The sequence below is a fragment of the Pygocentrus nattereri genome, chromosome 15 (genome assembly GCF_015220715.1).
Source record: "Pygocentrus nattereri isolate fPygNat1 chromosome 15, fPygNat1.pri, whole genome shotgun sequence".
Lineage (NCBI taxonomy): Eukaryota > Metazoa > Chordata > Actinopteri > Characiformes > Serrasalmidae > Pygocentrus > Pygocentrus nattereri.
In genome coordinates, this window is record NC_051225.1 from 38,775,758 (window position 1) to 38,793,257 (window position 17,500).

General features: G+C 42.1%; 1 protein-coding gene across 2 annotated transcripts in view; it reads left to right on the forward strand.

Moving 5' to 3' along the window:
• Positions 1 to 17,500, forward strand: part of lrp4 (low density lipoprotein receptor-related protein 4) — a 173,162-nt gene that overhangs the window by 93,760 nt on the left and 61,902 nt on the right. For both annotated transcript variants that reach the window (XM_017722066.2, XM_017722067.2), the window contains exons 3-4: positions 8,073 to 8,189; positions 14,920 to 15,033. In XM_017722066.2, the coding sequence (XP_017577555.1) occupies positions 8,073 to 8,189; positions 14,920 to 15,033 (231 nt within the window). The remainder of the gene's footprint in view (positions 1 to 8,072; positions 8,190 to 14,919; positions 15,034 to 17,500) is intronic.

The window sequence follows — 17,500 nt, forward strand, 5'->3', positions numbered from 1 at the left end:
TAATCTGCAGTGACAAACTGTCAAACGCCAAAACGTCGTGAAGCTGAAGTCAGTTTCTCATTCGCCAGCTTCTCGTTTGATTTTTCCCGTTCCACCTTAAATGGTGAAGCAGTTACATACTAGCACCTCAGGCACCATTTAAGGTGGAATGGGACAATTCGAACAACAAGCTAGCGAATGAGAAACTGATCCAGCTTTTACCAAAAAAAGTTCTACTTTTGAGGAAAAGTTTCCTGCCAGAGATGCAAGAAAAGTGGCAGTAGCTGAGCTGAAGCTTGAAGCAAAGCGAAGTCCATTTGTGTTTTTCTTTATATCATATTTTTCACCTATACCAGTGTATTTAGCACATACTGAGATATCACAGCCAAAATGGTAAAACGGACATGAAATGTTGTGGCTCCCAAGGTGGTTTGATAATGTTGGAAGCACAAATTGGCTCTTCTTAACATTTGGCTTGCCAGCCCCTGCGCCAGGTTAATTACAAGGATGATTAGGAAATGATGGAAATCAATGAATCGCACAACGATTTAGGACGTCCTCCTGGGGGTTCTGATACATCGCAAGTTGTGCACCATAAAATAAAAAAAAAAAGATGGTTCTTCAAGGGTTCTTTATCTTCCATCCTGCCAGAGTCCGTATTCAGCCGTATATCAGTACTTGCACAAGCGCAGTCTCAGTGCTGTGTGTTCACTCTTCTAGGAGAGTTTTTAAAAATTGATGAAATGACCACAGTGTACCGCGATGGGCGACCAAGCGTTCTCCTCATTCAGCAATCCATGGATGCATGGCAACGATATTAAACTCTAAAGCGACTACATTTCTTGGCGGAATATTTGTTTATTTTGATTATTATTAATAATAACTAATAGGCTGTTTGTTTGATTTTACTGGTTTTAGGCTTCATGTGGTGCCTAATAACCCCCCCTGATAAAATCGCAGTATCACTCGGCCTCTCCTGGCTGACTGTTTCAGGTTTTTAGTGGAACTGCTTACTGCTTTACTTTTACTTTCAAAAACTTTTGTATTGCGTGTTTTGTTGGTTGAATTCAGATGGGCGATCTGTGATCTGTGGATGTGTTTGATGCCTGAAAAAATTGTCCAGCTTTATCTGAATTCTTGACAAGCGGAGATAATCCCATAAAAAATACGTTTCAGCGTTTTAGTGGCTTTAGTCAGATGTGAACTTTTTGGAAGAATGAGGTCATGTTTTCCTGTGATAGAGTCAGTGTTGTGAACATTTAAATGTTGCATCAGAGTGTGTGTGTGTGTGTGTGTGTGTGTGTGTGTGTGTGTGTGTGTGTCTTAGCCTGTCTGAATCTGTGTCGCTGTTGTTCCCCCATGTGACACACACTTAGGAGCATCTCCATTGTTGCGGAGCTCTTATCTCTTCTGCTAGATTTCTGTCTACTTTGGAAACTTTTTTTTGTCAAAAGTTTCTCTGAGGGTTCTGCAGCTGCTGTGCTTTTGTGAAATGCAGATAAGAAAGTCTTGTCATGTCTGCGAGTCTAGAATGCCTGATGCGGGCTTTGAAGACAAGCCGGCTTTGTGTTTGATTGCTTCATAGAGCTGAGTAGATGAGGGGAGTCCGAGCAGCAGAGTTGAACCGCAGCGCTCATCCTCACCTGCCTGATCTGCCTTCAGCTGAACTGAAAGTTTGCCCAGGATCTCAGGAAATTAAACGTGCTGTTAATTAACATCAGATAAACAAATGTTACTCAGTGTTGCCCCCTAAAGGCAACATTAACAAACACGAAATAAACAAAGGTTACTCAGCTCCGCCCTCTAAAGACGTCATTAACGACCATCAAATAAACAAACGCCGCTCAGCTCCGCCCTCTAAAGGCGTCATTAACGACCATCAAATAAACAAACGCCGCTCAGCTCCGCCCTCTAAAGACGTCATTAACGACCATCAAATAAACAAACGCCACTCAGCTCCGCCCTCTAAAGACGTCATTAACGACCATCAAATAAACAAACGCCGCTCAGCTCCGCCCTCTAAAGACGTCATTAACGACCATCAAATAAACAAACGCCGCTCAGCTCCGCCCTCTAAAGACGTCATTAACGACCATCAAATAAACAAACGCCGCTCAGCTCCGCCCTCTAAAGACGTCATTAACGACCATCAAATAAACAAACGCCGCTCAGCTCCGCCCTCTAAAGACGTCATTAACGACCATCAAATAAACAAACGCCGCTCAGCTCCGCCCTCTAAAGACGTCATTAACGACCATCAAATAAACAAACGCCGCTCAGCTCCGCCCTCTAAAGACGTCATTAACGACCATCAAATAAACAAACGCCGCTCAGCTCCGCCCTCTAAAGACGTCATTAACGACCATCAAATAAACAAACGCCGCTCAGCTCCGCCCTCTAAAGACGTCATTAACGACCATCAAATAAACAAACGCCGCTCAGCTCCGCCCTCTAAAGACGTCATTAACGACCATCAAATAAACAAACGCCGCTCAGCTCCGCCCTCTAAAGACGTCATTAACGACCATCAAATAAACAAACGCCGCTCAGCTCCGCCCTCTAAAGACGTCATTAACGACCATCAAATAAACAAACGCCGCTCAGCTCCGCCCTCTAAAGACGTCATTAACGACCATCAAATAAACAAACGCCGCTCAGCTCCGCCCTCTAAAGACGTCATTAACGACCATCAAATAAACAAACGCCGCTCAGCTCCGCCCTCTAAAGACGTCATTAACGACCATCAAATAAACAAACGCCGCTCAGCTCCGCCCTCTAAAGACGTCATTAACGACCATCAAATAAACAAACGCCGCTCAGCTCCGCCCTCTAAAGACGTCATTAACGACCATCAAATAAACAAACGCCGCTCAGCTCCGCCCTCTAAAGACGTCATTAACGACCATCAAATAAACAAACGCCGCTCAGCTCCGCCCTCTAAAGACGTCATTAACGACCATCAAATAAACAAACGCCGCTCAGCTCCGCCCTCTAAAGACGTCATTAACGACCATCAAATAAACAAACGCCGCTCAGCTCCGCCCTCTAAAGACGTCATTAACGACCATCAAATAAACAAACGCCGCTCAGCTCCGCCCTCTAAAGACGTCATTAACGACCATCAAATAAACAAACGCCGCTCAGCTCCGCCCTCTAAAGACGTCATTAACGACCATCAAATAAACAAACGCCGCTCAGCTCCGCCCTCTAAAGACGTCATTAACGACCATCAAATAAACAAACGCCGCTCAGCTCCGCCCTCTAAAGACGTCATTAACGACCATCAAATAAACAAACGCCGCTCAGCTCCGCCCTCTAAAGACGTCATTGCATCTGTTCTAAATTTCACATTTAATGTTTTCAGCTTTCTTTTATTGTTTTCATCTGGACCTTGTCCTTCTTTTCAGACTCTTTTCAGAAATCTTCATTCTAGCCTCCACAGATTGCAGTTCATGAGCAAAGAAGCATGAACTGATCTGTCTTTGAGCGACAGCCATTCAAGTGTCTCTTTTAAAATCTCAGCACTCCGGGTTAGTCGTCATGGCAACGCACAAATGTTTTTGTGTTCTTCTTTTCATCTAAGACGTGAAGATGCATGTTTCTATTTGGAGGAACGTGGATGGAGAACCTTCAGTGAATGTTGAGGCTGTTTTTATACCTCAGCTTTTTAAATGGCATTAATTAACACCATCCCCCAGTGTTTTTGTGCATTTCTTGCGCTGCTGAGTGTGTGGAAGATGCAGAGTGTGTTTCCTGCCAAAAAAAAAGGAAAGAAAAGGAAATTCAGGCTTAAGCCGACGTGTTATTGACTTTACTGCGACCTCTTTTCAGTTTTGTTGGAAATCCCGTTTTGTGCTGTCTGTGGTCAGATTGTGAAATGTGTTTGATATTGATCGAGCTTTTCTTTTTCTTTTTTTTAAATCTCTGCAAAGGTGTTCTCTCTTCAATCTCTCGATAGGAGAATGAGGGAGAGATTGAAAAAGAGAATGAGAGTGAGAAGGACTGACAGACAGAAAGAGAACCGAAGCATTTTTCTTTAGCAGCCCAGGTGGACTAGAAGGGCAGATTTGACAGCTCTCTCTCTCTCTCTCTCTCTCTCTCTCTCTCTCTCTCTCTCACTCACTCACTCACTCACTCACTCACTCACTCACTCACTCACTCACTCACTCACTCACTCTTACTCTTCTCTCTCTCTCTCGAACGCTCGAAAGTATGCATTTGGTGGCAGCTTTCCAGGCTGAATAGAGAGAAGCGTTTGATGTGAGGATGGGCATGCAGAGAGAGAGAGAGAGAGAGAGAGAGAGAGAGAGAGAGAGAGAGAGACCTGTTGAATTTAAAGTTGAATGAGAGCTAATTACAGTATCAGAGAGAGGAGTGAGAGAGGAGTGAGAGAGGAGTGAGACCTGTTGAATTTAAAGTTGAATGAGAGCTAATTACAGTATCAGAGAGAGGAGTGAGAGAGGAGTGAGAGAGGAGTGAGACCTGTTGAATTTAAAGTTGAATGAGAGCTAATTACAGTATCAGAGAGAGTGAGAGAGGAGTGAGAGAGGAGTGAGAGAGGAGTGAGACCTGTTGAATTTAAAGTTGAATGAGAGCTAATTACAGTATCAGAGAGAGTGAGAGAGGAGTGAGAGAGGAGTGAGACCTGTTGAATTTAAAGTTGAATGAGAGCTAATTACAGTATCAGAGAGAGGAGTGAGAGAGGAGTGAGACCTGTTGAATTTAAAGTTGAATGAGAGCTAATTACAGTATCAGAGAGAGGAGTGAGAGAGGAGTGAGAGAGGAGTGAGAGAGGAGTGAGAGAGGAGTGAGACCTGTTGAATTTAAAGTTGAATGAGAGCTAATTACAGTATCAGAGAGAGGAGTGAGAGAGGAGTGAGACCTGTTGAATTTAAAGTTGAATGAGAGCTAATTACAGTATCAGAGAGAGGAGTGAGAGAGGAGTGAGAGAGGAGTGAGACCTGTTGAATTTAAAGTTGAATGAGAGCTAATTACAGTATCAGAGAGAGGAGTGAGAGAGGAGTGAGAGAGGAGTGAGACCTGTTGAATTTAAAGTTGAATGACAGCTAATTACAGTATCAGAGAGAGTGAGAGAGGAGTGAGAGAGGAGTGAGACCTGTTGAATTTAAAGTTGAATGACAGCTAATTACAGTATCAGAGAGAGTGAGAGAGGAGTGAGAGAGGAGTGAGACCTGTTGAATTTAAAGTTGAATGACAGCTAATTACAGTATCAGAGAGAGTGAGAGAGGAGTGAGAGAGGAGTGAGAGAGGAGTGAGACCTGTTGAATTTAAAGTTGAATGACAGCTAATTACAGTATCAGAGAGAGTGAGAGAGGAGTGAGAGAGGAGTGAGAGAGGAGTGAGAGAGGAGTGAGAGAGGAGTGAGACCTGTTGAATTTAAAGTTGAATGAGAGCTAATCACAGTATCAGAGAGAGTGAGAGAGAGAGGGAGTGAGCAGAGAGAGACGGACACCTTCCGGAACCTATTAAAAACCTGCAATTTGCTAAAGAGACCAACAAAACATCAGAGTGAATTTTGTTGAGTTCAGGCTACAGTTTCTGGAGTTCCTGCCGGTTTGAGTGGAATTTTCTCCGGCTGCAGTCAGTTCACACAGATCTTATCAGTTTCAGACACTCTTGTCAGAGCGCTCTCTGTCTGGTCACAGTTGGGTTTGGAGTTTTCTTCAGCTGCTGTCGGATTCAGGTGGAATTTTATTAGTGTTGCAGCTGGTTCAGAGTTTGTCAGACTGCAGAGCTGTTTTGGGTGGAATTTTGTTGGGTTGAGCTGTTTTGGGTGGAATTTTGTTGGGTTGAGCTGTTTTGGGTGGAATTTATTGGGTTAGAGTTGGTTTAGGTGGAATTTTGTTGGATTAGTTGTTTTGATTGAATGTTGTTGGATTGAGTAGGTTTGGGTAGAATATTGTTGGGTTAGAGTTGGGTGGAATTTTGTTGGATTGAGGTGTTTTGGGTGGAATATTGTAGGGTTAGGTTGGGTTAGGTTGGTTTGGGTGGAATTTTGTTGGGTTAGAGTTGGTTTGGGTGGAATATTGTTGGGTTAGAGTTGGTTTGGGTGGAATATTGTTGGGTTAGAGTTGGTTTGGGTGGAATATTGTTGGGTTAGAGTTGGTTTGGGTGGAATATTGTTGGGTTAGAGTTGGGTGGAATTTTGTTGGATTGAGGTGTTTTGGGTGGAATATTGTTGGGTTAGGTTGGGTTAGGTTGGTTTGGGTGGAATTTTGTTGGGTTAGAGTTGGTTTGGGTGGAATATTGTTGGGTTAGAGTTGGTTTGGGTGGAATTTTGTTGGGTTAGGTTGGTTTGGGTGGAATATTGTTGGGTTAGAGTTGGTTTGGGTGGAATATTGTTGGGTTAGAGTTGGTTTGGGTGGAATATTGTTGGGTTAGAGTTGGTTTGGGTGGAATATTGTTGGGTTAGAGTTGGTTTGGGTGGAATATTGTTGGGTTAGAGTTGGTTTGGGTGGAATATTGTTGGGTTAGAGTTGGTTTGGGTGGAATATTGTTGGGTTAGGTTGGTTTGGGTAGAATATTGTTGGGTTAGGTTGGTTTGGGTAGAATATTGTTGGGTTAGGTTGGTTTGGGTGGAATTTTGTTGGGTTAGAGTTGGTTTGGGAGGAATTTTGTTGGGCTATGGTCTGCACATTGTGCAGTTGCACATTGCATAAGTTCCTATAGCTATTCACCACTCTGTGATGAACTGGAGGAAAATGTGATAACGACTGCAGGAAGCTCCATGTCTGCCACAGTGTGTGTGTGTGGCACAGTGGTGTTGAATGTGGGTCAGTGTGTCTCCTCCTGTCTCAGTCTGGGGTGTGTGTGTGTGTGTGTGTGTCATAATTAATTCACTCGGGTCCACACACTCGGACTCTCTTCTGCATTTTTCATTCCCCCAGATTGGACGGTCAATATTTCATACAGAGACTGGGCTGACCAAATCAAACCAAATCAAGGAGAAGAAAAACCGTTACTCCTCTGTTTCTCTGCTCAGATCATCTACTGTTAGTACAGCTTCGCCTTGAGCACACCTGTCTGTCTGTGTGTCTGTCTGTGTGTCTGTCTGTGTGTCTGTCTGTCTGTCTGTCTGTCTGTCTGTGTGTCTGTCTGTCTGTGTGTGTGTGTGTGTGTGTGTGTGTGTGTGTGTGTGTGTCTGTCTGTGTGTCTGTCTGTGTGTGTGTGTGTGTGTGTGTGTGTGTGTGTGTGTGTCTGTCTGTGTGTCTGTCTGTGTGTCTGTCTGTCTGTGTGTCTGTCTGTCTGTGTGTCTGTCTGTCTGTGTGTGTGTGTGTGTGTGTGTGTGTGTGTGTGTGTGTGTGTGTGTCTGTCTGTGTGTGTGTGTGTGTGTGTTGGGCAGTAAGACAGTATTTTATCATTATTGTATGAATTTTTCTGTCTTGACCATTAAACGCTGGATGTAATTGGCCAGGCTGCCAATGAGTTGTGGTTGTGATGTCACAGAATGTGGATGTTTGGTTGCTTCTGATTGGTCTGACTCAGTTACAGACCGTTTATAAGCTCTGTGTTATTATAGTTTTTTGTGGGACTGTTTTGTTGATAATATAGGCTAGAATTAAAATTGTAGCTCTTGCAATTTGAAAACTTCATTCAGATTGTGATTTTAGAATAAAAACAACAAATCTTTACGCCCTAAAAGTGACTAAGGACAGCGTTTTTACACCACTGAACATCTGCATGGATAATAAAAAACTGACCAATTTTGTAGACCAGCAATAACCAGGGAACAGTGACTGTGCAGGAACCAGTAGCTGATTGGGTGGCAGGCCACTGCCGCGTCGTCACTGTTTTATTGTTTTATTATTACCATGTGTTTTCCCTTTTGTTCACTCATAAATAGTTTATTTTCTCTTCTGTAATTCTGTAGAATTATAGAGATGATCATATTATAATAATAATGATCATATTAATTACAAGATGTTCTATAAGATCATCTTAATCCCGCAGCACTCCTGTCACTCTGATGTCCCCAACCTGATCCGTTAATTATGAAGCGCTTTGTGAGTTGAGTGTTGATAATATTGATAAGAATTTAGTTTTGATGTCTGTTTCTCTTCCTGTGCGTGCAGTGCTGCCCACCTGCTCTCCTCTGGACTTCCACTGTGACAACGGGAAGTGTATCCGGCGCTCATGGGTGTGTGACGGGGACAACGACTGTGAGGATGACTCAGACGAGCAGGACTGTCGTGAGTTTTAACCTGATTTTTAAGCCGTGCGCTGACGCCTTACAAGTATGGCATTTGGCTGACGCTCTCATCCAGGGCGACTTACAATTTGATCTACACAAGTAGGTGAAGGTGGTGTTAGGTGCAGTGTAGGTGGAGTGTAGGTAGACCTCAGAGGAAAAAGTGGCCCTGAGTGATAAATACATTCTCTTAAAAACTCTCAACTACATTTCTGGCATTTGGCTGACGCTCTTATCCAGAGCGACTTATAATTTGATGATTTTACACAGGGCAGTGTTAGGAGTCTTGCCCAAGGACTCTTATTGGTATAGTGTAGGGGGCTTACCCTGGTGGGGGAGTGAACCCCAGTCTACAGTGTAGAAGGCAGAGGTGTTACCCACTACACCAACCAACCACAAGTAGACGTGGAAGCTTAAATGGGAAGTTTCAGTGGCGTATCAGGATTTATCACCCCTAACTGCCCACTAGGGGGCATCAGACTTTTAGTCCTACAGTTAGACAATAGCTATGTGAACAGTGCTGCTTGTGCACACTTAAACAAAACACAACAAAAAAGAATGGTTCTTTATATGACCATGAACACTCAAAGAACCATTTGCATGATCCAAAGGTTCTTGGCATCATGAAAGCGTTCTTCAGATTGGTGAAAAATGTGCATGAGTGTGCTATAGATATATGTATAGAACCATTTTGAGCGTTCCCTATAGTGCTCAAAATGGTTCTTCTATTGACGTTGTACCAATAGAAGAACCCATTTGGATGCTCTATAGAACCATTTTCAAAAAGGTCCCATATAGAACCATCCACAGCACATAAAGAACCATTTAAGCATGAATAGTTCTATATACAACTCGTAGAACTGTATAGGTTGTTATACCATTAAACCATTGCTTTACTAAAGAACCATTGAAGAACCATAAATTCTTTATAAAACCATCTATGGCAAATTTTCCATCAGTCTGAAGAACCATTTCACCATGCAAAGAACCATTTAAGCATGCAAATGGTTCTATGTAGAACTCATGGTTCTACGTGGAACCATTGACTTTAATAAAAACTCTTGAAGAACCATGATTTTTCTATAGAATGATGAAGCATGAAAGGTTCTATATAAAAGTCATAGTTCTTAATAGAACCGTTGTTTTTGATTTAAAACCCGTGGAGAAACCATGACCTCTATATAGACCCAAACAAGGCATTTTCCATCAGTCTGAAGAACCATATGACCATTCAGAGAACCACTGAAGTATGAATGGTTCTGCATAAAAGGCGAGGTTCTTAGTAGATCCATTGCTTTTACTTTAAGGACCCTTGAAAAACCATGTTTTATATAGAACCATATACAACACATTCTCCGTCAGTCTGTAGAACCCTTTCACCATGCATAGAACAACTTAAGCATCCAAGTGGTTCTATATAGAACTTATGTCTTTACTAAATAACCCTTAAAGAACCATCAAGGAGGCGGGAACTGTGTGAATCAGGTTTTTGGCTGAGCTCTCGCTTCAACCGGTCAGTATCAGCAGCTGGACGGCAGCATCTGGCTGCTCGGTGGAGGTGTTTGTGTTTGAGTCGGAACGCTGGGCTTAGCAGCCCTGGGCGAACATGTGGCCACATCCGGAGGGGAGGCGTTGAGGGGTCAAGGTTGCTGTGGAAATGACACCTGACTTGGAGGGAATTTAGGGAGCGACCTGTGACCCTGCGGTTTCCACGTTTCCTCTGGGCGCCTGCGGCAGCGCGTGGCGAGGGTGTGTGTGGGGTTGCAGCGAGCTTCAGCGAGACCTCAGGAGGCCTAACCCCAGACCGGGGCAGCTGTTGGTCAAATATGTTATGTTGTAATATATTATGTTGTTATTGATTTCAGTGCAAATTAGGGAGCTTGTAAATAAACTACTGTTTATTTAACTAATTAATTAATTAATTAATTAATTAATTAATAATTTAACATCAAACCTAAAACGTGGCTTGTGTGAAAGTTACGGCACATTTTTAGATTTTATTTATTTCCAGCTTGTTGAACATGGCAAACCAATAGAAACTGTGCGCTAAAATGATCAGACGCGTCATATTCAGGCGTGTTCTCTGTAGACGATGTGTTATTATATAGTTATTAACACGTCAACAAGCATCATTTGACCAGGGGTGCGCGAACCTGCGTAGAGCTTTGCTGAAAGTGTTTGTGTTTATTTTCGTCGGCTCGGGTTTTTCCTCTGTGCTTTTACCCCGTACACACTTTAAAATCATGGTTCTTCAAAGGTTCTTTAGTAAAGAGAACGGTTCTATATGGAACCGTGAACACTCACAGAACCCTTTACAAGATGAAATGATTCTCTGTGTGGTGAGAGTTCTTCAGATTGATGGAGCCTGTGCTGCATATGGTTCTATATAGAAGCTTTTAGAAAAGGTTCCTATATAGCACCAAAAAGGGTTCTGCTGTCGTTACAATGTCAAGCTTTACACTTAAAGATGGTTCTTCAAGGGCTTTTTAGTAAAAAAAAAAAGTGTTCAAAGGGTTCTTCAGACGGATGGCGAATGTGCTGTAGATGCTTCTATGTAGAACGTTTTTTTTTAAAAAAAGGTTCTATATGGCACCAAAAAGGGGCCTTCTGTTGTTACAAACTTGACATCGTAACAATAAGAGAACCCTTTTTGGTGCTATAGAGAACCACTTTAACCATGCAAATGGTTCTTTGCTGTATAGAACCATTGTCTTTAATAAAGAACCTCTGAAGAACCATCTTTTTAAAATGTTTATACATATTCTTATAAGGGCTCTTTGCACGATGAATGTGAATAAAGTGGCCGGTGAGTGTATACACATATATAAATATATATAGCTGGAATATTTATATATATATATAAATATAAATAAAATATTGTGTGTGTGTGTGTGTGTGTGTGTGTGTGTGTGTGTGTGTGTATTTAGATTTTTGCTATGCAGTTCAGTGATGGAGATGTAAATGCATGTCATTAAGTGTGTTTATGACTTCCACTCATGTGTTTACAACACCTCACAACACCCTACATACATCCCTCCACCACGAACGGATTAAATTAAGTGAATTAAAATACATTTTAAACCGAAACTTTATCACAAACTGTCATAAAACAATGTCTCAGACGGTGAATTCATAAGTTTCATGTAATAACTTTCTGTGGGGGAGATTTTGGGGTTTGTTCAGACAGCCAGCCCAATTCCAGCTTATGGCGTATCTGGATTGTATACAGATGGAGAAAAACAGATGAAATCAAATTTTTGCAAGTGGCATCCAAACCACATTTGGAGGTGGTTTGAAATGGATGGATGGTGGTTTTTACAGATGCGTCTTCTTCAGGAAGCTTAAATTGGATTTCAGAGTGTCTTCGGCATCAGTCAGAAAACGACAAACAACAACGATGTCAGATCCAGGGTGACGGAAGTGCTGGGAGTTAAGAAGATTCATGATTATGTAGAGCGTTCTGAAGAGTTTGGAGGGTGAGATGATGCTCCTCCTTCTCTCCTGCATCCACGTTTGAAATCCGTAGTTACTGGTGTCTGTATTCGTTACCACAGCAACCCATGCAGACAGGCCGGTGATGTCCCCTTAAATTACACAGACGCCTCAGCAAGTAAATCTAACCTCAGCTGTTTGAGTCACTCTACCTTCATTCCAGCTTCGTTTCTTTTCAGGAGACTCATTTTCAGCTCCTCAAAGAACCTGCAGACACGCCTCCACAGTTCAGTCTCAGAAGCTGGTTGATTTTCTGAAGTAATCAAACCCATTCAGTGGTGTTGAGGTCTGGACTCTGGGATGGTCAGTCCATCGTTCAGCTTCTTCGTTTGATGTGTCCGTCTCCTTTTCTCAGTGAGGTTCTTCTTGATCAGCTACACGTCCTTTCAGACCCACAGCGCTGAGTGGTCTTCTCACAGTGGAAGGATGGACAGAAACCCCTGTGGATGTTTTCAGATCTGAAGCAGCTTGATCTTCTCCTCTCTCTCAAAGACGGAAGCTTTTAGTGCTGTTTATCTGATGGGGGCAGTTTTGGTGTCTAGCAGGTCTTCCAGTTGGTTGTTAGGAGCCCCGTTTTCTCTGGAGCTTTTAATCAGTTTTTGATCTCCAGTTTTGGAGAAATGTCTCCTTGCATGGCAAATTAAAACCCTTTATTAATATTCTAATAAATGACAGTAATTAAAGCTGTGGTTCTGAGCTGTGCTAGAGGAGAGGCTGTGCGCTGTATGGCACTATGTTCTACACTGAGTCTAGGGTGGCCTTAATTATTACCTGAGTAAGACGTGCAAGAACAGGAAAGGTGTGAAACGGTGCATGAGGTTGATTATGGTGTATTAATGTACCTCCTCTTTTTGTCTGCTCTATCAGAATCAGCCATCACCACTGCACAATTCAGCAGGTAATGAGTGAGCAGCCTGACAGATCAGAAACATTTGTGTCTGCAGAAGACCATCTGAACGATACTCACTCTGTTAATCACAGTCATTAAGAATCGCAATAATTAAAAGCCCATAATTACTGTTATTACTGACTGTGATTATGGCGCCCACACAGCCGGTGGCTCTCCTGTGTTATTACTTACTTTTTTAACCCATTAAACTGCCGGCCCGTTATTCAGTTATTAATCTAAAGAGAAATTATTCAGTATCTACTATAAAACTCTTTATGCTCTGCATGAGACTGACGCCCCACATAGAGAACTCTGAGAGTTTAAAGAGTTAAGAGAAGAACAACTTAGCAAGTCGTATCTTTGGATAGAATGATATGAACTGCTGGGATATTATGATATGTGCACTGTAGCTGCACTCATTGGCCATTTTATTAGAAACACCTACTTTGTAGCTATACTGAGTGGCCTTTTTATCAGAAACACCTACTTTGTAGCTATACTGAGTGGCCATTTTATCAGAAACACCTACGTTGTAGCTATACTGAGTGGCCATTTTATCAGAAACACCTACCCTGTAGCTATACTGAGTGGCCATTTTATCAGAAACACCTACTTTGTAGCTATACTGAGTGGCCATTTTATCAGAAACACCTACCCTGTAGCTATACTGAGTGGCCATTTTATCAGAAACACCTACTTTGTAGCTATACTGAGTGGCCATTTTATCAGAAACACCTACTTTGTAGCTATACTGAGTGGCCTTTTTATCAGAAACACCTACTTTGTAGCTATACTGAGTGGCCTTTTTATCAGAAACACCTACTTTGTAGCTATACTGAGTGGCCTTTTTATCAGAAACACCTACTTTGTAGCTATACTGAGTGGCCATTTTATCAGAAACACCTACTTTGTAGCTATACTGAGTGGCCATTTTATCAGAAACACCTACTTTGTAGCTATGCTGAGTGGCCATTTTATCAGAAACACCTACTTTGTAGCTATACTGAGTGGCCTTTTTATCAGAAACACCTACTTTGTAGCTATACTGAGTGGCCTTTTTATCAGAAACACCTACTTTGTAGCTATACTGAGTGGCCATTTTATCAGAAACACCTACTTTGTAGCTATACTGAGTGGCCATTTTATCAGAAACACCTACGTTGTAGCTATACTGAGTGGCCATTTTATCAGAAACACCTACTTTGTAGCTATACTGAGTGGCCTTTTTATCAGAAACACCTACTTTGTAGCTATACTGAGTGGCCATTTTATCAGAAACACCTACCCTGTAGCTATACTGAGTGGCCATTTTATCAGAAACACCTACTTTGTAGCTATACTGAGTGGCCTTTTTATCAGAAACACCTACTTTGTAGCTATACTGAGTGGCCATTTTATCAGAAACACCTACCCTGTAGCTATACTGAGTGGCCATTTTATCAGAAACACCTACTTTGTAGCTATACTGAGTGGCCATTTTATCAGAAACACCTACTTTGTAGCTATACTGAGTGGCCATTTTATCAGAAACACCTGGGCAATAACTGTATAATTTATATTTATAGTACAGTGGCAGTTTTCCTCACAGAGAGAGAGAGAGAGAGGAATAAGTAGAGAATTAAAGTGAGAGTGGGAGATAAAGCTGAACACTTGGTGTCTGACCCATATTTCCAGGTTTTGACGTGTAGATGTTGCGAGGGGTCTGTCTGCAGTGGGCTTTTCATCAATTTTTCATTCGAGCACATTGTGAACTCCCTCACCTTTACTATTTAATGCTCTCTCTATTCATTTTTATGGCATTATTTAGGGGGAGGTGTGGGTTGTTTATGCTCTGCTGAAGCCGTCTGAGTGTCAGGCTTGAAGAAATGAACAAAGACCAAAGAGAGACCGAGCGAAGGAGAGAAAGAAGCAGGACGAAATAAAGGAAACACTTGAGCTCATTTCACTCCAGAGGAGCCACATCATACACACTGTTGCTAGACTAAATGATGCCGAATTGTCTGCGAGATTTATCCACATTCAGTTAAAGGCTTTTCTATAACTAAGACTATTGCTTCATTAATGAAGCACATTACTGAGGGAAGAGCTGCTGGTAAACTTTTTAAATGAAGAAAGCCTCAATCCAACTCATATAATAATTAAAGAGTTTTATAATCATAAAAGCTGAGTGGGAGGATTTGAACATGAAGCCAAATGAAATCTTTTGCTCTGTTTTGGTCTTCAAGGCCAAATCTAATGAAGACTTTTGAGCAGCTAGTCTGGATGAGCGTTTGAGAAGCTGAAGAGAAGATGCCGTTTAAATCGTTGATGGTGTGTTTGTTAATAAAAGTGACTGTGTGTGTGTTTGTAGCTCCGCGCGAGTGTGAGGAGGACGAGTTCCACTGTCAGAACGGTTACTGCATCCGCAGCCTGTGGCACTGTGACGGAGACAACGATTGCGGGGACAACAGTGATGAGCAGTGCGGTGAGTTTTGTGCTTTTAGGTGCTGCTGCTTTTTCTAAATCACAGCATGAATGTTTTACTAGTGCTTAAATGCTAAATAATAACCAGCACCAGTCGACGTCGTTGATGTTATAGTGTTACAGCAAAAGTGCACAATGACAAAAATAACATGAAATTAGACTAGGGGTGCCAAAACTTTACACATGACTGGGCTTTAAGGAAGGCCAGATGGCTTAAGTTATAGAAAAGCATGACATATAAACATTATATAGCGCTTTTTAAATGAGGAATACAAGTTGGTTCACCCCCTACGCTTCCAGTCTGTCAGAGCGACTGTGTGGATCATATGAACATTATAGAGCTTTTTTAATGAAACAGTAGAAGCCGTATCGCCCCCTACGCTTCCTGTAGTGTATTACAGTCTGTCAGAGCGACTGTGTGGATCATATGAACATTATAGAGCTTTTTTAATGAAACAGTAGAAGCCGTATCGCCCCCTACGCTTCCTGTAGTGTATTACAGTCTGTCAGAGCGACTGTGTGGATCATATGAACATTATAGAGCTTTTTAAATGAAACAGTAGAAGCCGTATCGCCCCCTACGCTTCCTGTAGTGTATTACAGTCTGTCAGAGCGACTGTGTGGATCATATGAACATTATAGAGCTTTTTAAATGAAACAGTAGAAGCCGTATCGCCCCCTACGCTTCCTGTAGTGTATTACAGTCTGTCAGAGCGACTGTGTGGATCATATGAACATTATAGAGCTTTTTAAATGAAACAGTAGAAGCCGTATCGCCCCCTACGCTTCCTGTAGTGTATTACAGTCTGTCAGAGCGACTGTGTGGATCATATGAACATTATAGAGCTTTTTAAATGAAGCAGTAGAAGCCGTATCGCCCCCTACGCTTCCTGTAGTGTATTACAGTCTGTCAGAGCGACTGTGTGGATCATATGAACATTATAAAGCTTTTTAAATGAAACAGTAGAAGCCGTATCGCCCCCTACGCTTCCTGTAGTGTATTACAGTCTGTCAGAGCGACTGTGTGGATCATATGAACATTATAGAGCTTTTTAAATGAAACAGTAGAAGCCGTATCGCCCCCTACGCTTCCTGTAGTGTATTACAGTCTGTCAGAGCGACTGTGTGGATCATATGAACATTATAGAGCTTTTTAAATGAAACAGTAGAAGCCGTATCGCCCCCTACGCTTCCTGTAGTGTATTACAGTCTGTCAGAGCGACTGTGTGGATCATATGAACATTATAGAGCTTTTTAAATGAAACAGTAGAAGCCGTATCGCCCCCTACGCTTCCTGTAGTGTATTACAGTCTGTCAGAGTGACTGTGTGGATCATATGAACATTATAGAGCTTTTTAAATGAAACAGTAGAAGCCGTATCGCCCCCTACGCTTCCTGTAGAGTATTACAGTCTGTCAGAGCGACTGTGTGGATCATATGAACATTATAGAGCTTTTTAAATGAAACAGTAGAAGCCGTATCGCCCCCTATGCTTCCTGTAGTGTATTACAGTCTGTCAGAGCGACTGTGTGGATCATATGAACATTATAGAGCTTTTTAAATGAAACAGTAGAATCCGTATCGCCCCCTACGCTTCCTGTAGTGTATTACAGTCTGTCAGAGCGACTGTGTGGATCATATGAACATTATAGAGCTTTTTAAATGAAACAGTAGAAGCCGTATCGCCCCCTACGCTTCCTGTAGTGTATTACAGTCTGTCAGAGCGACTGTGTGGATCATATGAACATTATAGAGCTTTTTAAATGAAACAGTAGAAGCCGTATCGCCCCCTACGCTTCCTGTAGTGTATTACAGTCTGTCAGAGCGACTGTGTGGATCATATGAACATTATAGAGCTTTTTAAATGAAACAGTAGAAGCCGTATCGCCCCCTACGCTTCCTGTAGTGTATTACAGTCTGTCAGAGCGACTGTGTGGATCATATGAACATTATAGAGCTTTTTAAATGAAACAGTAGAAGCCGTATCGCCCCCTACGCTTCCTGTAGAGTATTACAGTCTGTCAGAGCGACTGTGTGGATCATATGAACATTATAGAGCTTTTTAAATGAAACAGTAGAAGCCGTATCGCCCCCTACGCTTCCTGTAGTGTATTACAGTCTGTCAGAGCGACTGTGTGGATCATATGAACATTATAGAGCTTTTTAAATGAAACAGTAGAAGCCGTATCGCCCCCTACGCTTCCTGTAGTGTATTACAGTCTGTCAGAGTGACTGTGTGGATCATATGAACATTATAGAGCTTTTTAAATGAAACAGTAGAAGCCGTATCGCCTCCTACGCTTCCTGTAGTGTATTACAGTCTGTCAGAGCGACTGTGTGGATCATGTGTTAACGTATATTTAACTAGAAAATGTTTTTTTTTCCAGGGGGTTTTTAAACTTAACTGCATATAATGCCTGTACAATATAATCACATTTTCTCTGTAATCAGTTCCACGGGTGTTTTCC